This window comes from Apus apus, chromosome 5, assembly GCF_020740795.1.
Source record: "Apus apus isolate bApuApu2 chromosome 5, bApuApu2.pri.cur, whole genome shotgun sequence".
In the NCBI taxonomy this organism is placed as follows: Eukaryota; Metazoa; Chordata; class Aves; order Apodiformes; family Apodidae; genus Apus; species Apus apus.
Genome location: NC_067286.1, coordinates 39,076,415 through 39,101,218, shown reverse-complemented (window position 1 = coordinate 39,101,218; position 24,804 = coordinate 39,076,415). Strand labels below are relative to the sequence as shown.

The following is a 24,804-nucleotide window of genomic DNA, read 5'->3' as shown; positions in this document are numbered from 1 at the left end:
TGTTACTTTTTGGTGTCATGACACTTCAAACAAGCCCTTTTTTCCTTTCAGGTAGCTTTTAGATACTTGCATACATTACCTTGCAAAACAAGTGGTTCAGGAACAAACTTTCCAGAAGTGGCAGTTACTGAGATCAGTTGTTTTAGGAAACGTTCTTTGATGAGATGACTTGAAAGAGTTCACCCAAGTTCCTGCATGGCAAACAGTTTTTCCTCCAAATAGTATAAAAATACCAACTAGGTTAACCCCAAAGAACCCTTTTCAGAGGATTCAACCATTTACAGCACTTGTTTGTGTTCTTAAAGTTGCTGCAAATAATAACTGACAAAATCAATTCTCCAGAGCTAAACCAATGAACAGCATCACTTTAACACACACACCCACCCCACCTGCCCTCCCCCTCCCTCTCCTACCACCTCCCTCCCCCTCAAGAAACAGCTTTTCTCTCATTTTCTTTAATGCACAAACGTTCTCATTCAACTGGAGTCTTGAAGCAGTCTATTCATTTTGACCATCAACTCTGTGCTCTGATGCAATATATAGTCAGTATGGTTGAGATTTAAAAAAACCTTTATAACAACTCAAAAATTCCCCCCACAAGCCCCAATTCTTGGAATTAGTGTCTTGAGTTAATATTCGTTAACACTTATTTGGAACAGGCCTGTTATTCTTCCATTAAGCTTTATTCTGGTCATTCTTTCAATCTCCATTTAAATTCCATTTTCCTCTTGGTTGGCATCCATACCCTTAGCTACCTCATAAACAAGATGCACTGCCAATTGGAACATACAAGCAGAGCTGAAAGCAGCACCGCCAACCTCGGCTCCTTTCTACCCCCTGTCAGTTGGAGACATATCCAACACAGTGATCAGAGTCTGAACTACTTAGAAGCTCAAAGAGCCAGACTTCAAGTTATGAAGCCATAGGGCCAGTTCACTGAGCTATGACTGTGCATAGTTTTTTAGATTTTGGTTGTTGTTTTTTTTAATATTTTTATTTTATTTTAATTTAATTTTAATTCAGCACAGCAAGCCAGATTGACATGCTCTCAGTTCATCTGACTGTATTTTTTTTCTGAAAAAAAGGTGTGCTGAAAACACTGCAACTAATTAGACAGTTTTGCCTCACATTAGTAAGGCAACATAAATCTGATCCAGCATGACTTGACCAACAGTTATAATTTCTAAGTGGAGATAGAGAGGAGAAAAGATTTGGACACCCAAAGTGGCTTACAGACCTTGGCTATGGGCAGCACTGTCTTGGTTCTACATGCTGCATTTTGTGGTCTTAGAAATTGCACACTCAGCAACAACAAAATAAAATATGGAATGTGGGAAGTTTTTGCTTGTTGCAGGTGGGGGAGGCACCATAAAGAAAACCAATGAATGAAGCAATAATGCAGTGACCGCATGAGCGGTGAGTGCAAAGGCTCCAGCTCCCCAACCCTGCCATGACCCAGCCCCTCCTGGCACATGCAGCAGCCACCACCACAGCCAGCACATGGCAACGGTAACCTGGGGTGGTATCTCCTGCTTTTCCAGAGATCAAGGACACTTGGTCTGTGCCCCTTTTCAGAACTTCTGCCAATGTAATCACTGATGGCTGTTCCCTTTGTAGGGTCAGCCATGGTGTGTGTGAGTCTGCATAATTAAAACCTTATTTGAAATTTTTTTCCCTTCATTTGTGAGGACAAGGCTTTTTGCCTTGTCTTTTCTACACTGGCAAATGCTTCTGTCTTCATGTTTGTAAGGCAGAAAGTCTAGCCATGTGATACCGACAACTTACACCTTGCCAGTCTGGAGGAGGAAAGTACACATTTAAAAATGCAGCCTAGGTAGGATATAATGTGACTCAAGAGTTTCACTGTTAACATTGTAGAGCACAAAAATGAAAATATAAAGTGCATTTTAAATGATTCATGTACAAAAGCTGACCTATTCCAGTGTGCATTAATCAAGAAAAAATGCACACTTTCTATAGTGGTTAATGTTGCAGGCCCATTATACAGCTTTGATAATGTGCATAAAAATGCTCAATATGATAATGAGTTGGGGTAGCTGAGAATTTAGGATGGTGGCAAGTTTGTTGTAGTATTTGGATTAGCATTCTTAACCTACATCTTCACAGCTTCTTTTCTTCATTTCACAAGCATTAATAAAATCTAGCTTTATCCTCTTTGATTTTTTTTGTTTTTTTTCTTTCTTTTTTTCTTTTCTTTTTTTTTTTTTTTTTTTTCAAACAAAGCAATTAAAAAATACCTGCTCAAACAAATACTACCAGCATTCATTAGTCAGGATGGTTATATGTAAAAGAAATGATGCCAGATAGTAACAAATCCAAGAGAAGTTTATTATGAAAATGGCACCTGCGGGATGAAAAAAAATTAAGTTACATAAAGACAACCATGTATGACATGTATGAGAATCTACAAAAGTATAAAAAGAACCCTGTTGTAAATGAAGTATGTACATTTCTGATTTGCAGCATTATCAATGATCAATGAAAAAAATGTTTCAAATAAGCCAGGCACTCAAGAAGTTAGATTCAGTTAGCTTAACACAAAATAAATGTACCATAGCTGTCACTTTTTAACATTTTAATTTTTTTTATATTGTAGAGTTGGTAACACTGCTAAGGTTTATACGAACAGAATCCCTTTCCCCATTATTCAGCTACTTGGCACCAGTCTCCTCATAAAAGATTTCATATATTTGTACAAGAAATAGTTAAAAACACAGACACAGTCTTCACAGGTAATGAAGTTTTTTTTTCATTTTGTAATTTTAAACACTATGGATTTAGACAGCAGCTGTGATTATCTGTTAGTTTAAATCACCAGAAATCATTTTGACACAACACAGAAACATTTATAAAAAAACCAAAACAAAACAACAACAGCTGTCTAGCTGTTCTTTGTAGCTGATAGGTGCACTCCTTTGATTGTTCCAAAGCTAGAGTAGAGCTTCCAAAATTAAACTTTGCACTTCCCAATCCACTTTCTCGCCAATTTAAAATCCTTCCAATTGAACCTTTAAAAGCTCATTAGTGAAATTTGTGGTGTTCAATTCCCTTTCGCTAGTGCTCTGCTGGGGCTTGGACCTACTTCTCAAATTCAAAGCTCCTGAAGGAATTGACTCGACTCAGTGAACAATCAAAAATTCAAAGGACAGCTGAGTTAATATATTAGCATTGCACACATAAGCAAATAGATATGACAATTCTAAGCTCAGTTTCCTTTTTAGACAATGCTGTTTGACCTTTGAAAACATTTCCTGTCTCACTGGTAATTGCTCTACATATTGCTCCACCAGCCTACCTGGGAGAAAACCAAAGAAATGCACCTTCTGCTTACAGTTTGAGCACAAGGGACTCTGGGAATGTTAACAGCTGAGGCTGTATGGCATCAATTTGTTAATATATCTGAGTATTACTCTGCAGTGCATTGTGGGGTACACTGAAAGAGTAAGTCATACCCAGAGTTCCTCTGTGGGAAAAATGGCTCCATTAACCTTGAGCTAGTTAAGAGTCTTTTATCTCTGAGAGTGAAGAAGAGAGAACGAGAGAGCGAGAGAAAGAGGGGAGAGGCATGGAGAGAGGGGCAGAGAGGAGAGGGAGGGAGAAGTTTGAGAATACACAACAGCAAAGCAACAGCAGAAATTAAAAGGTATACAGACAGTGGAAGCAGCATAAGGTGACATTACAGAGGAAGGCCACCACACAAAAACCACTAACCCCCAAGAATCACTGGTTCACTAGGACTGCAGGAATGGGACTTTACCACTCCGGACTAGAGATAAAGCACAGAGAAGACAAAGGACAAAACAACTACATTAGCTTCGTATATACTGCATATAGTAACACACATTGAAACTGCAATGGGACTGACAGCCAAGGACACTTACACATTGTACACATTACAGTTCTCACATCTGTTATTAGATGCCTTAACAAACAGCTGCCAAAGATGGAGTGGAAGAAGAATTTATATTTGACAGTCATTTGGAGTGTTTGACACTACACTGTGATTTCTGGCAACAAAGACAAAATAGGAGATTTCTTTTTTTTTACTTAATGTGCAGTTTTCAGTTGTAGTTATCTATTTCAAGCGTATTAACCCATTCTTTAGTTTTAAAACATATTGGTTTCAACACTAGAAATAAGGAAAAAACAACAAAAAATACCCAAATCAAAGAACAAAAAGAAATTTACAACCTTCCCTCTATAATATTAAATGAAAAACAAAACAAAATATGTTAAATAGTTCTTCTGTTTTTGTGGGGGTTTTTTTGTTTGTTCTTTTTTTTCTTTTTTACTCCGAAGTGTTATTTGACATTGTAGAATTAGCCTCAGTTACACTGAGAAAAAAATAAAGCAAAACAATATGCACCTAAGAAACTGCTCCTCGCGTCAATTAAATTGAGTTTTTTGTTTTTAAGCACTTTTTGAGAAAGGCTTCCTGACCCATTTAAATTTGATGTGAGGCTATGCTTGTTAGTTTGGAGGTAAAAAATTTTAAGTCCTGCAGCAAATGTTAATGAGGGCTTTTGTCTTAACTAACCAAGGAGACTGCAGCAACCAACTATAAACCAGTACGGAACACATTCTTTTCAAATAACCCAGCCCACAAGCTGCATATTGTATGAAGACATCACAGATTAATAAATGATAGCACCATGGTTTTAGAAATTAAGTTAAAGTTTCAGTAATTAACATTTAGTCCAACTTTTTAACATTCTAGTCACAGGCCAGAAATTAACTTTTTAAGAACCCAAATTATTTATGTGCAAGTAAGAAAATCTTAATCATAAAAAGAGAATTAAACTCTGCATAAAATTCTAAAATACTATCCCCTATTTTAAAGGAATTAGGAACAAAAACCCCTTTTCATTTGACTTAGTCAAACAGGGCACATTGTTTATGCTTGTCTCTTTTAATCTTGATCATATCAAGACCATTTTGAAGTAAAACCAATGGTTGTCACTTTAAAATCTCTTTACCACAACACTGAGTATTCTATGGCAGAGGCATACACATATTAAAGGCATCTTAATAAAGATGCAAAGGAAAAAACACACATCTTAGAAGAAGACAAAATGGCAGGCAACCAGTACTTCGACTCTCTGAAGGCAAAAAATAAAAAAATATCTTTACATTAAAGAATAAGCCAAGTTAAAGAGAAAGAGAATGAAATGGGGACCATCATATTGAGAGAATAAGCTGACCTGCTCAAATTCAAAGTGCTAGAATTAAAGGTCTAAATTAAAACATAGTCTATGCCTCAGAGTATAACACTGAACACAGTATGTGGTCGTATTTCAATCCTCTTTTCGTTCCAGAGTCTGTGTAGTGTGAATGCCATTGCTGTACACAGGAAATGGAAGAGTGGAAAACAGTCCTTCGGCAGTTGTGAACACATTCCCTGCAGGCATTTGGGTCAGACTGGCCCCGCTCACAGCACTTCCAAACGGTCCCGACATATTGAGTCGGTGAACATGGTGGTAGAGCATTTCCATCGGTGTTTTAGGATCCAGCCCAAAGCTGGGGCTGTTAACGTCAACGAAGTTAACAGCATGGGTATTGGGGAGGAGGTTGCCCTGCATGGCTAAAGTAACTTCAGCTGGAGCATACCGAATAGTGCCAGTGGTGTAGACCCTCTGAGCAGCAGTGCTGGTCGCAGCAAGGGTTCCTGTTACCCTGTGAACCAAAGGAAGCACCACGTTGCCTGCTTGTAACCTCTGAAGGGCTTCCAGGTCCCCAGTGTACAACAAAGAATTGGAACTTGTGGGACCTCCTGGATGTTTGTCCCGCGGAGATGCTGAAAGTGGGGGTGACAAAGGGTCAGAGGACACAGGAGCCAAGGCTGAGCTGGATGAGGTGCTGAACTGAGTTTTACGGCTGGCAGTGTTTTCAGTCCCTGGCGGGGTGAGAACAGAGTCTGGAATGGAGACATGTAAACTACTGCTGGCTTGGGGCGAAGGGAAGTGCTCAGAGCTGGGGGGCTTGGTCATACTGTAGGGTGATTCATTCCTTGAGATTTCCCTGTTGGGTGGGTAATTCCAAATACTGCTATCATTATCAAAATTGATAGGTTCTGAGATTTCTGTTTTAATTTTGAGCACTGAGGCACTGTTTGGTGACGAGAGCAGCTGGGGCTGGTCCACCAAAGCTGAGTCAAGTCCATTTGGACTTGAGGTGCTTGACAGCCTTCTCCTGGTCATGCTGCCTCCCTTTTGCTTTTTTCTCCTCTTCTTCCTCTTTTGATGTTTGCTGGAAGACTGGGCATTTACTTCCCCTGCACTGTCTGAGTCCTTGGCACTGTCCGAGGTCAGTGATTCACAGTTCTGCAACCGCAAGTCTGACTCACTCTCAACGTAACGCTCCACCTTGATCTGCATAGAGCCAAGAGTGCCAAAACTGTCCTCAGGGGCCTTTTGATTCTCAAAGTCAGAGTTTTCAAAGCTGTCATCACTGTCCCTGCTGTCCTGGTTGCTGGAGCTGTTCCCATCATCATTACAGTTCATTTCGTTATCTGACTGATTCCCTGACTTCTTCCTGTCGGATTCAGGGTCTTCACTGTTTTCTGACTGGTTTCCTTTCTCATCTGACTTTGAGTTCTCATTATCCTCTGGAACAAAGGGAAAGTGAAACAAACCATTAGCAACAGGAACATGGTATTATTATCCAAGTCCATATTTCCACCTACCAATGAGATGTGATTGGGAAAAGGTGTTCTCTTTTGTAGGGCCACAGTTTTTTGCCACATTGTGTTGGGAGAGTTTTGATCACCATGAATCTCTTTGGCTCAGGACTGTTAATGAATGAAAAGCCTATGCTACATGGCCTGCACCTCGATTGAGTAGGGCCTTTTCATCTGCTTGCTGGACAAGAATAATTTTGACAACTGTGAGCACAATGGCATTGTAGCTGTGTCATCCAAAGAGGAGTCGGTGAACAATCCCATTATGACCGTTATGTTCGGGTGATTGTTCTTTCACATCTGTGTTTTCCAACAGTGGGCAGGTATCCAGGTGTAGCACTATTTACTAATGAAGATTCTAGTCCTCTCCTGTCATTTTTCTCTCACCGTTGCCACTTTGGAAGTGACATAGTGTTTCTGGCTTCAGTGGAATTACTGCTGATTTTCTCCCGTGTGAGAGGAGAAGCAGGTCATACATGTATAAATCTGAATGAATAAACCAGTTAAAACAATTTTCTTGTGTTGCAAGACTTTCTTCTCATATTCCCCTGAAGGGCAACAAATAAAAAAAAAAAAAAAAAAAGTGAATTAAATTCTTGAATGATCCAAATCATCTAAGGACCATTGAAAATAGGCCAGCTACAGCACCGAAAAGCTGTCACTCTTTTCCCTGAATTCATTTAGTTGTGTTTTAAATTTTTACCTAATTCTAATATGGATGAGCTAAACACTCTAGCCCACTGGACTGAGACAGCCAAAGCAGCTTTGAGACTGAATACACTCCATTATCATACTGTGTTTGAAAGGGTCATGAAAGGCTTCAGGAGAACCCGTCTTTTACAGAGCAGCCAGGAATATTTTGTTAGGAAATAAAAGATGCTTTCTCACACATCAGAGCCAAGTTTTCAATTTACTTGTTTTAGGGGGAGAGGCCAGTTCTCCTTTAAAGATTGGTTACTCCTGGAGAAACATCAATACCAGTTTCCCAGAAGTGCTGGAGAAGGTAGGTTTGACAGGGAAGCTGCCTGAAGATTCAGATAAATGCACTTCATAAGTCACTTAGCGGGACTTCTGCTTCAGTCACCAGCAGCAAAGAGACCCTCCCTTTTAAAAAATAAAACTCATAGAAGCAAAGTAACAGCCACAAACCCCTAAATGTCATCCAGCTTTTTATTCCATCTAGGGCTGAATTTATCCTTTTTTTTTTTTTAATTTTTTTTTTTTTAAGATGCTTTCTTTTAAGGCCAAGGTTGGTGAAGGGTGGGCTTAGGGTGAGGTAGTCTAAAGCTGCACAAAATTTGCCTGGGATTTTATCAGAGCTTGAGTTGAACTTGTTGAGTTCAACCATGATGCTGTTCTGATTTCAGGTTCTTTAGCATTTCTATTTCATTCTTTTGTAAGAAACAATCCCCTGCCTTTGCTGTCTTCCAAGACTCCCAGACACCTCCTTTTGAGATCTACCCAGCTGTGCACCTTTGAAGAATGCTCTCTTGCTCTGCATCAGCCTTAGGAGCCATGAATGCACCAGCACATCTCACCTGGAGAAATTTACAGTGCACAAGGGAAATGCAAACTGTTCTCCAGATGTGTGTTATTTGGCTACTTAGGAATAAGCATAAATGAAGCATTGGGAATGGGTGAAGGAAGAGCTTTCCAGTGATGGTGGGCCTGAATGTGTCTGGTGTCAACTTAAATCATCAAGCCAAGCTGTCTAAGGAGAACAAATAAAGGAAAAGATGAAAGAGAACAGTCATACAGTATAAAATCAGAGCTGGATCCTCTTCTTGCTTTTGCTTGATCTATGTCACTGTGATACATTTTTCTCCAGGTTTTCTTTGGTTGTTATTAGAGACACAAGAAAAAAAGCTATATATATACATTGTATACTACAATGGAGTAACACCCTTAGTTATTGGGCTGCAGGAAACCATGCTCCTTTCAAAGCCAGTTGATCTGTACCCGTGCCTAGGTAAGCGCTTAAAAAACCAATGGGGAATGTGTGACCCATCTGTGCACTGGACCTGTAGTCCAGGAATCTGTAGGACTAATTTACACATTGAGTTTCACAAGTACATACAACTTTTAAAAAACAGTTGAAGTCCTAGACTTAAAGAATTCAGAAACAACTGCTTGAACCCATACCTTCTAATGAAATAGGAATTATTTTAAGCAAAATAAACCTTCAAATTTTTGAAATCTTTACTGCCCCCTAGCGAGACGTTTCAAAAATGTATTTACACAGGAAAGGGGGTCATAATGATTGACAGTAGAGACATCTTCAGAACATATGCCTACTCTGGAAAGATAAGAACTAGAATTATATTCAACAGCTACAATCCCAGGTCTTCTGCACAAGGCACAAAACCTGTTCAAGAAGCTTAGCTGGGAAGTAAAATAATTAGTTCAGTACAATGTAGACAAGGATGCACGCACAGAGTGAAGAGAAATGCTGAGGAAATTGAGATACTGTGGAATTGCTGAGGTCATAAAAAGATTTTGCTAGTGTTTTCCATTTAATTTGACAGGAATTTTTGTTTTTGTTGTTGTTATAATGGAACAAACCTTGAGAAATACAAGCAACTGGAAAGTCAACCATGTGGCTCTCATGATATGAACCTTTTGCGGGTGTAAATATAAACCATGCGTTTTACCTGAGTTGTCTTTTGAGTCTGATTCAGAGTCAGAGGTCTCCGAGGATTCTGAGGTTTTCTCTGGCAGATGAGGAAGCTGTGCAATATCCATTGGAGTGTCCTTGTACTCTGGGTTACTGAAGGAGAGACAGCAAATATAAACACAATTGGATGCTTTTAATTTTCATTTTTTTTTCCATTCTTTTCATATCAAAGTTCAGGAACAGAAAACACAAATAGGAAGAGCAGAGCAAACACAGAAACATACATTTTCATCTCCTCAGAGCCTCACTGCAGGGATTTTTTAAAGGTTTATTTTAATACTGCTGTCAAATAATTGTATTGACCAAGTACTAAAACTCTTCTGCTAGTTTTAGAGCTATCAAAGCATTCTTATTAAAGTGGGACACCATAGCTTGTGTGATATCTAACAGTAATGCTACACTGCAATCATCCAACAACAAAATATCTCTATTTCGATCCTATTACTGTGCTTGGAAGGACAGAGAGGGTGTTCTAACTTTTCCGATCTTCTCTCCCACTGCCAATGTCTGTTACAGAGTTATCTCTGTAACAATGTTCTGTATCAACCTTGCCAGAGCCCTTTGGATACCTTTCTTCTCAACATTTCTGTTTTCCACACTTAAGTCCAGCAGACCATACATAAACTTAGCAAGAAGATGCTCAGTTAGGGCTAGAGAAAATGAACACTTCTCAAAAGAATTTGGCCAAAAAATAGATTAAAATGGTTATGTATTTTTTAAAACCCAGCACACATGCATTCATATTATCAAGAAACCAAAAGCAGCCACTCTAACTATATGACAGATGCACATGTGCATGTTAAGATGCATATGTTAGGGATAAAGAACTGTCAACACACCCATTATAATCATATCTTCATCTGCTCATGTGGTGCTCACCTGTGACTTGTTAGCAATGAACATGACTGCAATGTTAAAAAGCTACACTAGCAGAGAAACTGAAAAGAAACCAAACCCAACCCTATGCTTTTTTTGCTTCCTTTCCCTAATCTGAGCAAAGGCCAGAGAACAGACACAGCTAGACATGAGTGGCATAGGAATGTTGAAAATAAACAAAGTCTTGAACCATTTTTGAATAGGTGAGCACTTCTATGCAGTTCAAATTCCGGCCTGGTGATAGAGCAGAAAATCGACAGTCTGGCGTAGAACAATAAGAGGCAGCACTGGGGATGACTGACACACTATGACAATGACAGTGTGCCCAGATTCGGCCCATCGCAGTGTACTGTGAAAATTCAGAGTTCACACAGTTCACTTTGAAATGCCATTCTTATGATTACCATCTTTATGGTTTTGCCCTGACAAAGTGACTTTATTCTGTTGCATACCAAGGCACTCCCCAAATCTGCCCCCTCCAAGCAAAAGATGTTTGAGGGCTTTCACACTGTGAATAACAAGTTGCTGGAACAAGAACAGCATTAATCCATCCTGTCACTATAATTAGTCTATCCTTTTACAGACAGCTGAATCATACCTTCTAATGCATGGAAATGTATACACACCAGTACTCCTGCTAAGAGTAGACCTAATTATGCCCTGATCTGTCATTAAAGTATTATTTGGACATTCGGATCTTTCTTGGACTCCAGTATTAGGGGAAAACTGAATTAAAAATACAAATTCAGTGAAGAAGTTAATCTTTACCTAACGGACCAGTGAAGGGAATGCAGCAGAAAAATCAGGTTCTGGGAGGAGACTTGAGGAAGACCACACTGCTTTTCTTTCTTTCTTTTTTTATTTTTTATTTTATTAGGTATAGTCTGTTGGTAGAGAAAATAATTTTGTGGGGTATTTCTGGACTAGGTTCACCTTTTGTGTATAAAGCAGCAAAAGGATCAGAGACAACTGTTCATAATTTTTACAGGCCTCTTTTCCAGCTAGAGCACGAGCTCATTTCTGGGCTTTTTGAAACTCTATTAGAACTGGGGTAGTGAAGTTGTACTTCCAGTTCAGAATCGGCAGGGTTAAGCTGACCTCTTGAAATGCTGCATTCTGCTTCACTCTTGCAAAAAGAGACTAAATGTAGCAGGATAAGGATATATTCAGAAATGCCTGTGCTCAGTCAGAGCAGGACAGAAGTATGCAAGCCCCAATGAACACTCCACCGCTGTGGAAGGTTTCCTATTATAGTATCCCTCAGTGCTCTCCTGCCTGGAGTTGCTTCCTGCTCTTCCCCAAAAGGGGAATCAAAAGTGTTTCAACATGCAAGTTTAGGCAGGCACAGCCTCTTCAGGGCTTTCTGGACTTGGCATAGTAAGTCACAATCTAACCCCTGGACATCTCTTTGAACTCTCATGGCATCAAAGGGAATGTAACAAACCATGACAAGTAACTTAAAAGAACAGGCCAGAAAATGACAATTGTATTTCATGACAATCTCAAGGTTTCAAATTTTGTTTGTTTGTTCTGCTCTGGTATGAAACAGAAAATCCCCCAATCTCACTGAACATTTTCACAAAACAGAATGTGTTGAAAGGTATTTTCAGATGAGAAAGGTCAGGTTTATAATTCACTGTCTCTCAGTGACTGTTGGTCTTCCCTTGAGCTCAGAAACCAGTCCTGTAAAAATACTCAGGCTTTGGTAAAACAGAATTTCTCAGGGAAGAGTCTATCATTCAATATGTTACTATTTCTTTTTAAGATAGCTCTAATAGTTTAGAAAAGTTTTAATTGCTACTTTTATTTTAAACCCTATTTTGTATTTTTCAGTGTGAATGCTGTCTGATGGCTACAGAAACAACACATTAGTTCAAGGCTTTTCTCCTGAGAAAATGGCTGTCTCTGGAGTGAAATGAGAAACACGTTTCTTAAAGACCTTTTTGTAGCATTCCAGAAATTTGCTTCCATGCATTTTCAATAACCAAACAAACCACTGCCCAACATTTCACAACAGATTTTATCACACAACTACTGAGAGTTGTAGATATTTTTTATCTTTGAGCTCAGATTAAGTAGATTTCAGGGAAGTAGGTGCATGCAATAAAATGGTGGCAGCTGTATTTGAAAACTAAGAGAGCATAATAATTCAAGAATATTCCACTGTACTGAGACATGACATATGTCTCAGTAAATGTAACCAAATGGCAATGTTTTTGATGTGGATCATATGAAAAGTTCTTCTCCCTAACTTCCTTGAGTAGGCAATTGTTTCTTCCATAAAACTCTCACCAACAGAGACAAGCAACAGAGACAGCAGCTCAAGTGAGAGAAGTGATTGGAAGACCTACCTAAGAAGGTAATTGACCCAGATGATATTCTTCTCACTCGCGTTCTTGGCATTGACAGCTATGGTTGCACTAGACTGTATCCAGATATAACCTCCATTCTTCTGCATCCAACGGTAATACTTTGTTACACATTGACCCTTATTCAGCACTGGCAAAAAACCACAAACAAAACAGAAGCAAGATATAATGTATGTTAGAACTGTGGTAAAACGATCTTCAGTGTACAACATGCCACAAGTACAAAAAGAAGATACTTGGCTTCCTTTGGGTTTACTGCAGCACGGCGGAACAGGAACTAAAGTTCAGTGTAAGTAGCTGCACATTTTACAAGTTTTTGAAGTATAATTTTCATCTGTTTTTGGAAACTGTAGTGGAAGAAGAAAAGTAAAAAGAGCTAGGAATCTGTTTGGTTCACAGAATACTTATTGCTGTGTGGGCATTTTCAATGCACTCAATGTCAAACAGTAAAAAAAGAAAAAGAAAAAAAAGAGGCAAATTTATATGTGATTTATTCATAGCTCCTAGGTAGACCTCTTTGAGATTCTGGATATTTGAAAGGTTTGGGAAGATACTCTACCCCTGCTGCTTTGATCATTTCTCCTTATTGCAGGCGATATCAACCACTGAACTTACACATCTGTTTCTTTGATCTTGTCAAACAGAATTTACAGTTCTCAGATGAACCAAATATCCACTGGTCAGCAGGGGGAAAGTCTTGGGAGAATTTACTTTCTACCAGAGCAAAGTAAATCCACCAACCGACTGAGAAAGAGGCCTAAGGGACACACAGAATGGCTTCGTTAGAGCCAAGGAGTGACAGCTCTCTTCAATGTTTGAAATATGCTAGGAAACAGGGAAACAAGTAAAAGCAATCAGTAATGTGAAATGGTGCTATTAAATGCTCACAGCCAGAAGGCTTAAAATTACAGATGTTTAAAGTAATACTTCAGCCAAAATATTACCAGCTTGAAGCAGATTTGGCTTATATCTGATGCTTAAGTGTCAGGAGAAGGGGATGAAAAGCAAATTTTTCAGTAGAAGAGAGTAGTATGGTTTTAAGAAAACCTAAACTATACATAATCTGGGTACTATTGTTACTGAAGCACTTACTCATCTCTGCACGTCTCATTACTCCCATAAAGCTTTGTGCACTAGAGGGCAGTGTGCATTCGTATACACCTTCTGCTTTTGTCATGTCCTTGTCTCCGTCTGCTAAAATGAAAAACCTCTAACTGCTGTAATAAATTTGGCTAAATTAGCTGCTAAATGGTTATCTCAAGTAATATGTATTTGCATTAATCATCTTGCTCTAAACCAGAACAAGCCAGAGTCCTAAAGACGTAGTAAATTCATATTGTCCATTTAATTACGGCTAATAAGTGCTTCATATACAAGTTTCATGAAGTACTTTTTTTTTTTCTTGTAAAGGGGAAAAGAAAAAAGTCACTTCGGAAAAGAATAAGTATTTAAGGCAGTTAAACTTCCTACAATAAATGTGACAAATGACACTTTGGAGCTTTCAAGTTAACCAAATGTCTATACTCCTAATTATACATATTAATATATCTATATCTAAATCCATTTACAACAGATATCTTCAGAAAAAGGTATTTACAAAGGCAGCCATTGAGTCACAGAGGTTTTCTTACCTTAGAGGGATCTCACAATCCCCAATCCAATTTTTCAACTACTGAATAAAAAACCGCATATAAAAAAGTGCAATGTAAATGGAGTGTAAAAAGCAAGTTAGGTTAAGCTGTAATATGAACGAATAATTCTGATCTGGGTCTTGTTGTTTTTCAGAAACTTCTTGTTAACTAGGTTGTTTCTAGCAGAGATCCATAAGTTTCCCTAAATTTTTACTTTTGTATTCCAAGCTCTAAATATTCTACTGTGATAATTAATTGGCTTCAAAACCCCATTATACAGCAGAATAAAGATAAAATACGAACAACTGACTACCCAGCACTTCTGTCAAACCAATGTTGTATGCCAGTTTAGAAAACAAGCTCACATAAATTAACCCAACTTGATCACTTATAAAGAATATGGGAAGAAAAGTAGTGCTTGAAGTTCTGATTATAGTAGACTTTTCCATTTCAGAAAAATAGGACATTCAAAATACTCTGCTTACAGCTGACAGCAAAACTGACAAGCCTGGAAGTCTGGAGTGGTATTGGCCCCTTTCTGGAACCCTGAACAGGTACCCACAGGTTTGTGCAGAAACTAGTAAAGTTTACTCATTATACTGTTGTCTTCTGTATAGCAGGATTTTTTTCTGAGGAGTTTACCATACTATACCAATACCAAAGGATGAATCCTCACAACTGCCCACATGCACATTTGAAAACCAAGGTGCCAGGTGAGTCACTCACCACTGACTCAAGAGCACACTGAAATTCTGCATAGTGATAGATATGAGGACCCAGATTCTCCAGCTCTTTCAGTCCATTTCATCCTAGCCAAGTCCTTCCCCCTACGGTACCTTTTATATTGGTTGTTGCACCACCAGAAAAGTCTATGTCAAGAGCTGAACAGTGCATTCATTTCAGAACTATGAAAAAAAGGGGGAAATCAAAATTTTGTAAGTTATTTCTGAAGGAAAAGGTGTTTGATATCTCAAGAAAAAGAACTCAGTGGATCAGAGCTGCATACAAGCCATCTACAGTCAGAGTTCAGGCTCCCAAATTACTATATGTCCACAGAATATTTGAAATACTGTCTTGAAAATGGATTTTCCATGAAGTTTGTCTACCTGCAAAATCCCACTGTCTATTTGGACAGTTCAGATGTATCACCAGATACACAGGATTTCCCTTCCTGTATCTTTCTAAAGCACATTTCATATGAGAAATTTGTGGACCAGGCTCTGAAGGAAGTCCCACGATTCAATATAAAAATTCTCTCTGTAAAGAGATTCTCCAGCAGACCAGCTGTGCTGTGCTGCTAAATCTGGTTCTTACATCCTTTGAGACTGCACTAGGCACCCCCAAGCCAGTTCTGAAAGCTCATACTACAGCCTGGGAAGAAATTTTTCAATGTGATGAAAGAATAAAAAAAAAAGAAAAAGGAAATGTTTTGTAATTTATGGTTGGCATTGCCAAACTGCATCTTTGAAATTAGATTAGAATTTTGAGAAAACAAGCAAGTAGGACACATCAGTAAGGGAAATCTATCTGACTTATATTATTTACACTGTGAAATGGAAAGAGTTTTATTAGTATGATACATAGAGTACACAGTCTAGCAGACAACACAATAAAGGGGAAGGTGAGACCTGTGACTACACTGGTGGGATGGCTTGTGTGACTGAAGGGATTATGCAGGACTGGGTGCATTAGTCCATTTCTAAGAGTAGCAGGGAAGGTGACTTCTCTCACAGACTTGGTTTCTTCTGCTAATCAATGCAGAAGTCTCTAAAATGTTAATGAGAGTTACAAGTTTAAAAGAAATAGGAAAAAAAGGCCTTGTTACTAAGCCATATTTTCTGGAAATGCAGAGAACAGCTTAATAGCCGTCAGGAACAATCTTTACAATGAGTCTGTGAACAGAAGAATGAAAAAAATCTTACATACTAGGAACAGATACAATTGTATATACACACATATGTGTATATACATATGTATATAGATATAGATATAGATATAGATAGATATAACCCCTTTAATCAAAGGGAATAGCTGAGGGTTAATGCTTTAAAACTGGTGACCTTTACATTAGCTGCACAGATATACTCCCTAAAATGGTGGATGCTAAACTTGACTAAAATTTGCCGAAATGTTCCCTAGTTACTCAATTTGAATTCAGTGGTTAACATGCAAGAAATGCACAGTATGTCATGCTAAGAATGAAAAAAAAAATCTCACTTATTTCTTAAAGTATGAATATATTGCTATGTACACAGTTCCCAATAGAGGGATTTCAGTTTTCCTTGGTAGCTTTGTGCACAGCAATATTCTTGTAGCAGTGGAGTGCAGGAGGGGGGAGAAGAAGAAACAGTCAGTGTTCTTTGCAGGAACCTATTTCTGTTAGAAAATAAAAATAAATCAGTAGAAGTTTGTCTTCAGAAATATGGTTACAAAAAGAAAAAGAACATAGTTTCTTCCTGTAAGGCTGTTCTAAGAAATCAAAGCCAAAGCTTCTAAATAGTGAGTTGTGTTTTAAAAGAAGGAAGTAGCTTAATTCAGTTTGAAGAGGAGATGAAGAAATTGTGTATCAAAAGCAGTCTTTTAGTGAAGTCTCTTACAAAAGGACATTTTACTCATATGCATATGCATTTAAAAGCTACACTATATTGTGTATTCAGGTAAGTATTGAGTAAATAGGAAATGATGAGATCATCTTACATATTCACACAGCTTCACAAAGAGGCTCTTTATAATTGGTGAAAATGTTGAGGTTACATCTGCTGTGCTATTCACTCTTCTCCTTGAAATACCTTTATCAATGACTGGATGGTATTGATACTGAATTTCCCTTGTGATAAGCTTATAAGAATATTTTTAATTTACTGCATGAGGATTAAAATGCCATACTTAATACCATAGTCAGATACTTCGCTGCAGCCACAAGTACTCTTTCTACATTCACAAAACTGGCAGACGAAACATGAAAAGGAATACTGACTCTTTAATCTCCACTTCTCCACCTAAGGCCCAAGGCAAGCTGACAGGGTAACTGCGTTCTGGAAACAGAGGGGTTTTTATTTTTTTTTTAATTCTGGATTACTTTTTCTTCTGCTTTTGAAAACTGTGGGCTACAGGGGAATGAACCTGGCATAGACTTGAAACAAGAACAAGTTTCTTCATCTGAAAAGTTACAGTCCTTGATGCTTACAGGAAGGTCATCTTCAAAACCCACAGGAAAATAGCATCACAGCCAGCAAGAGTGCATTAAGTGCCTTATTTGCTTGTAATAGAGACAGTTTTTACCTTTATTACAGTTCTGAGGATCAAGTGAGGCTTTGATGCTGTAAGGACATTTCTATAGATTTTGCAATTAGTGAGTTAAATGTTTTAAATCGTAGGTTTCCACAAACTGGATTTTAGCAATGAAAAAAAAAAATTACTGAGCAATATTTATGCAATGTTATGCATAATGTTAGGCAATGTTAAATTATTTTTGTTATTTAAACAGAATTATGAGCTAGATGATAGGATGTAGACGTTCTGTGAGCGAATGTGTCATCTATGTAATTCTCCACACTTTGATTTCAGATTTACTACACAGACTAAGGTGAGGAGGAGGAGATGTAAGCCAGGACTGTGTGCAAATTCTCTTACCCACCAGACCAAAAAGTGCGGCCTCCACAGCAGATTGCTTGGGCAAAAATGCCACCTTCCCATTACAAAAGTCCCTATGCTGCTCTACCTGCCCTCATTGCAGACCATTGCTTACCTGTGTGACTTCCAGTATCTCAACGGAGTTCTCTTAAGAAAAGTAGAAAGATGCTAACTGTTAAGAAAAATATTGGTTCTATAACACTTTAGAAAGCTGCATATTACTCACACCATTTAACAGGATAAAGCCCTGAGTGCTGGACACAGAACATTCTCTTTAGGTTTGGGTAGAAAACAGCGTATTGTGTCAATAACTGCCTGAGACTTGGCAGCTGCCATACGACTATTAAATAGCAATAACTGCTGGCTGCTAAACATAAATTCATCTTTTCCAAAGTCAAGCAGGAAGTAGCAGTCAGATTAATGAAAGAAAACTGTACCTCACTGGTATCTAGACTCCCACCTAGCTTCTTCATGCACCTGTCATAATTCTTTAAGCATATAGTAATTGTAAAAATGCTAAGTGTGGCAATTGATTCACTGCTTACTTCTGCACCATGGAATACTATTTAATCTTCCAGCCTAGGGATGTTACATACACAGATACCTGAAAAACTAGGCTAAAATAAGATCAACAGCCTTTCAGGAAAGAAACAAAAAGCCTTAATGAACCATTTAGAAAAACTAGAAAGCTTAAGAATCTTTAAAAACTAAGCACTATTTTTCCTGCCTCACTTTGCAGAAAAGCAAATGTCAGAAGTGGTCTGAGTCAAACCGTTAAAAAATGTGGATTCTTATTAGGATCCAAGTTTGTAGCTCAAGGTCATCATCACTTGCCAAATAGAGTGAGACTGGCAAGTTTTACATGCTGCATGTCCAGTCAGAGAAGAAAAAGAACTCTAAATAGTGAAACTAGTTGGAAAAACATTTTAGGACTTTTTAAGTATCCTAATCCCAGGACAGTGGCACTCCAGCCCTCTGAAAATTTCTAGCCTCTGCTAGAGATTCTCCCTTCATTTGATTCCAAATTACCTCAGATAAGGTAAAGGACCAGGAACATGTTTTGTTTAAAATCAACCCCATGTTATCTGTTTTCATGATGTCAGTTCACAGTAGCAGCAAAAGCAAAAAAATGCCCTTATTTTCCATGAAGCACAAATCATCATCTTCTGCTTGAACAACAGAGACACTTTCTCTTTCCCTTTCATGGTGGTTATAACATACCATTTGCCCATGGCTCACCATGTAAAATTGCAATTTTATAATTATGCTTAACAATATCTATTAAAATAATATCTAATGATAGGTAGGATGTTTATTTTACAACATTATGTAGGTATTGATCAAATGCAATGACAGAATTATGATATATAATTCAATATATCACTAGATGCAGTCTTCCATGGAAGCTTACAGCATGAATATCAGAAAACTTTTCTGTTTTTTCTATAGATAAAAATGATGTAAATAAACTAGCTGAGTAAGTTTGTTAAATTATACAATGGATTGAAAAGCAAACACTAGATTTGCCTACCTAGGATTCTCTAGGTTTTCTTCTCTTAACTTCTCTTTTCTGTCATGATTATTCTGTCTCTCCATGACTTTTAAAACTTCAATCCTGCCATAAAGTGATTTTCTTCTGCTAATATTGAAATGGGTGTTTAGAAGCCCAAGCCTGCTTTGAACACCAACTTCAGACAGAACTTCCATTATCATTAATGAACTCTCTCTGTTCAAACTGGAAGGAAAAATGAAATCCCAGATCCAAATTTTGCCCTCAGCTACTAAAATGCAACATCAGAGAAGAAATTTGGCCCTGCTTGCTCAAGAAACTTCAATCTGTCCTCCATCTCTCCACTAATATTGATGTCCATCATATGACAACCTATGTAATTGTTGCATCCCTGCATTCTCTGATTATGTTCCTATATTCCTCCAGAATACTGGAGCAGAGATACCAAGGTTGGTGAGGACTGAAAGAGGAGGAGGAGGTGCCCAAGCAGAGGTTCCTCTGCAGCCAGTGGTGAGACAGCAGGCTGTTTGCCTGCAGAACATGAAGGAGTAGAGTGAAGCAGCGCATGAAGGACCATGATGGAGCAGATGTGGACCTGCAACCAAGGAGGACCTCAGACCAGGGGAGGTGATTGTTCCCAAAGCAGGCTGTGACTCTGTGGGAAGCCTGAGCTGGAGCAGTCTGCTCCTGAAGACTAGACGTTGTGGGAAAGACTCATGTCAGAGAGGTTCGTGAAGGACTCTCTCCCATGAGAGCGACCCGGTGTTGAAGTGGGGGAAAGCTGTGAGGAGTCCTCCCCCTGAGGCGTGTCAGAAAATAAACTGAGATAAACTGACCATAAACCCCGCTTCCCATTCCCCTGTGCTGCGGATGGGGAAGAGGTAGAGGACTCAACAGTGAGGTAATTTGGGCCTGGGAAGAAGGAAGGTGTGGGGCTAGGAGAAGATCTGGTTTTGTTTTCTCTTTCTCCTGTTCTGATTTGATTGGTGATACATTAAATTTATTTTTTCCCCAAGCTGAGTCTATTTTGTCGATGAACATAATTGGTGAGTAAAATCCTCCCTGTCCTTGTCTCAATTCATAAGCTTTTAGTTGGATTTTCTCCTCCTTGTCCCACAGCGCAGGGAGGATGGATGAGTTCGTTACTGGCTGGGCCTAAACTGCGACATTTGGTCTCAGTAATTTGGCAGCAAACCTCAGCAATGAAGGTAAAAAGATATGTGTCTGAAGTACTTTTCCCCTTCATTTTAAAAATTGCATAGATCTCTATCTACATTCCCTGGGGAATAATCTCTAGAGGGAAGTGTTGGATTCTGCAACATTGGACACCTTTATGACTCAGCTTGACAGGATGTTGGGTCATCTCATCTAAACTGAGTTCCTGCCTTGACAGGCTTGACCAGATGATCCTTGAGGTCCCTTCCAACCTTGCATTCTATGATTCTATGATAAATTACACAGCGAAAGTCACCACAGAAATATCTTAGTGGACAGAGTGAAGGTGAAGCTGCTGGAGGTGCACAGTTAAACCTTTTATTCTGGTGGCTTTGCAGTTTATCATCTGCTTCTGCAATCTATCACAAGAATAATATCAAACTATACATTCATTTTGAGGTTGGAAATTTTGAGCAAAAAGAGACTTAAAAAAATATTATGGGAGTAACTGGGAAATCAGAGATTTTCAGCAAAAATAAGAGCTCAACCTTCACTCTGTAGCCCTTTAATGTGTACTTACACAGCTGGTACTATATGAAACTTTAATATAAAAATAGGAGATGAGTTTAGGTGTAAATTTCAACTGACTGTGAGCTATGGAAGACTCACAATGGAGAGCCTACAAACTGAAATGGGAAAGGAGTAATCAGTATTACATGAGATTGAATTTGAAAATAAAATAGCAGTAAGATTTAAAGGGTTACTGATACAAACTATATCTGACACATCTTGCAAAATAACTATATTGGTAAGCTACAGAAGGCAAAACTCTGCAATTAGGTTCAGCAGCTAATGATTTAAATAACCTAAAGGCTTAGCTTTGTAGAGTCTTTTTGTTTGTTTACTATCCAAAAGATCTGATGCTTCTAGTAAACTCTCTTATATACTTTACACAGATAAAGCATTTGTCCAATAACACACAATTTGTACTTAAAAAACTTAGTCACAAAATATCATGAAGATGAAAAATTTATTCGGATTTAAAATGATATCTGAATATTTATATGGATAATTAGAACACCAAATATTACAATAGTAGCAACTATCCTCCACAAACAGAAATGTAAGCAGTGCTGTAATTCTCATCTTTAAAGGAATGAACCAATCACGAGTTAATAGTGTATTATGGAGAAAACAAGGGTGCAAAGCGTATATAGTTGCAAATTGCAGAGTGTTTTCCTCTTCTTCTAAAGTAACTGGCTTTGGTCAGAGAGCAGACAAATAAATTAAGCTAGACAGACCAGCATCTCTCATAACCCAAATAAGCATTTGCAGGAGCAAACACATCTGCAGAATTTCCGAGCATAGCTAAAAGACATGAAATGTGCACTCTCTTGGATAGGTGCACATCCCTTAAGATTCATTCAGACTAAAAAATTAACACTAGATATGGGCTAAAACCAAAGTCCATGTTCCTTTCCTTCCTCATATGAATAAAATAAATATTTTCTTTACATATTTCTGTTTATTCTGGTTTCTTATCTCCTGTTCACTCCTATTGCTCTATCACCATTATCTCCAGATGCAAGGTCATAAAGATGCCAGTCTCCAATGCAGAAATCTTTGCTGGCTCACAGTATGGAGAGGAAGATTGTGCAGGTGGTCAGACCAGACCAACACTTCTGCAATACTTTGAAAACAACTTACACTAGGCTGTCATCACGATGCCAAGGAAGCTTGGTTGAAGAATTAGCTAAACACCAGACATTCTATCAGCCTAATTTAGAATCAATCTTGCTTTTTAGTGATGATAATAAACTTGTACAAACATGAGATTCATTTGTATATTTTAGCATTTTATTTCAGTCTCAGAATGAAAAACCTGACATTGGAATCAGTTTGATTTTTTTTGGTGATTGAAGATATTAAGCGCTACAAGAGCACTGAATTTTCGATCTGATTAGGATAAAAAATCCTCAGGATCAAAACACTTCTTTTTTTCCCCTACGGTTTTACTAATTGTGTGCTACTTGACATTGCAGAGTTATTCCACAGCATGATAGCAAAATATGTGAAGTGTATTTTAGTGTTAGAAATTATCAACTCATTCTATTTGTTTTTCATGTGTTTGAGGTTATTAAAGGAATAAAAAATTATAGCTGATGTGCATAAGTTAAAAGGGTTAGTTCAACTACAGCTGGTAGGCTAAACCGCTAAGCAGTATTTTGTACAACAATGTAATTTTTCTACTGAACATATATAAAAGAAATAATGAATATATAACTGATTCAAAAGCAGATTGAGAGGGTAATATCCCTTGAAAAACAGGGGAGCCATGAAAAAGGTGAATGGGGAACAGTTTATTTTCACAAAGACTGCATTATTCCAATCACTGGAAACCAGATAAAGTAGATCAGAGGGAGTGCTACTAAACATACTCATCAGAGAGTATGCTTTATGGGAAAAGAACTGCCCTGCCTCACTGCTACTGAGGAACTCTATTTCTTACAGCTGTAAATCAAATTCTGAAGAAACAGAATTGTCTTTTCTAAGCAATAGCTGATGACAAGTATCTTTTTGGTCAATGTCAGATTTCTGAATTTAGACCTCAATTAGGATTCCAAAATGAAAAAGCACGTTATACACCAGTATATACTTGTGACAGTGTTCTTACAAGCAATACATTAATTTTCAAATTGTGGTATGTTGTCCTGCATTTGTCCAAAAGCATATTCATGGTTGCCTTCAGAGGTCTTGCTTTTATCCTTCCTTGTTGCTTGCTTAATGACTTTCAATGAACAGTAACATCAGGTACTTGATGTTCAATGAAAATAATCAATTTTTTCCAATTAAATGGAAGATGTATACTCCTGTAGCATATGACATGCGTTCATTCTTAGCAAGAAATGTACCTTTTAAATAAAAAACAGATGTTATAGACCTCTGTATGATAACATTGTCACCCAAAGGGAAGAACATATGCACAGCATCAAACTCCAGGGAGCAGTGTGTGTCAATTGCCCTTGCCGAGCTCTACGGACAGTGCTAAGACCTGATGCAACAGTAATTTTATTATTCTACTTGATTTCTTATATTGACTTGACATAAAATGTATCCTGCTAGGTTTAAGATCAAGGACATTTTCTTGTCATTGGAACAAGGGCAGTTCTACACATGCAGGAACTCATAGTTTTATGTGAGTGTATGAACTACCATCTATTTGACATGCAGTTCAGCTCTGCAATGCTTCTACCCAGAGGTAAGTAAACAGAGAGGATCCGATTACCTTTCCCATTCTTACAAGTGGTAAAGTAGACTTGGGGACATGAAGGGTCTTTCTAGAGTGTTAGTTCTAGAAGAAAAACTATGAAACACTAAAGATTCAACTTCAACTCTTTCATGACACATATTGTAATGAAGAGCTGTTACACAGAGCTAGGATCAGGGACTGTACCTGAGCCAGGGTTCCACTAGACCTACAGTTTTTGAGGGCTTGGATTCAAACACAAGTTGATGTAGTTTAGCCAGTTGCTGTGTGTCAGCTGAGCCAGCAGCTAAGCCACGACGCTAGATGGTGTACAAGCTGTTAGACAAGTGAACGTTTTAATTATTACCTCTGTGAGAAAGACTTGATTTATGATCAGTGATATCTGTCAGGATCCTACTAGCAATTTATTCAACAAACACAGCAAAAATGAACAAATCAGATGTTTCCTAAACTTCTGAAACCATGAAGCATTATAAAATGGGAAGCAGATGAATAAGGTACAATTGTAACACCAAAAAATCGTCTGGGAGATTTGTAAAAAAACATGATCATTGAAAGATTAAATGAAAGAAGATAGAAACAATATCCCTAAACTTTCTATTTTGTTTGAAAAAACTTGATGCTTTAATAACTTGTGACATCACCACCATGTGTTACTGCATTGGAATACATCCAGGCATATGTAGATTCAGAATATGAATGTTTTATTACCCCACAAGGGCATCAAGCTATAATTAACATAAATCTCCAAGCAGAAATCTTGATCCCACTGAACCTGATGAAATTTTGGCTGTTTACTTCACTGGGGTCAGAATTTTAGTCCATATAAATTTGCCTTTTTAGGGCATAATCCCCATGCCCACTGAAGTCAATGAAAGTTTTTTCCATTGACTGTAACTGGCTTTTCATTAGGGCAGCAGCTCCCTTACAAAAGACTTTTGTCCTGCTATAATCCTGCAAACCTTCTTCACCATTAAACTTGTTAAGGTCA

At 38.1% G+C, this 24,804-nt stretch overlaps 1 protein-coding gene across 8 annotated transcripts in view; it reads right to left on the bottom strand.

The window, feature by feature from the left end:
* Positions 1-2,328: 2,328 nt before the first annotated feature.
* Positions 2,329-24,804, bottom strand: part of NPAS3 (neuronal PAS domain protein 3) — a 616,938-nt gene continuing 594,462 nt past the window's right edge. For all 8 annotated transcript variants that reach the window (XM_051621658.1, XM_051621659.1, XM_051621651.1 and 5 more), the window contains 3 exons: positions 12,599-12,746; positions 9,349-9,464; positions 2,329-6,625 (listed from right to left, as the gene is read on the bottom strand). In XM_051621658.1, coding sequence (XP_051477618.1) covers positions 5,316-6,625; positions 9,349-9,464; positions 12,599-12,746 — 1,574 coding nt within the window. In that variant the 3' untranslated portion in view covers positions 2,329-5,315. The remainder of the gene's footprint in view (positions 6,626-9,348; positions 9,465-12,598; positions 12,747-24,804) is intronic.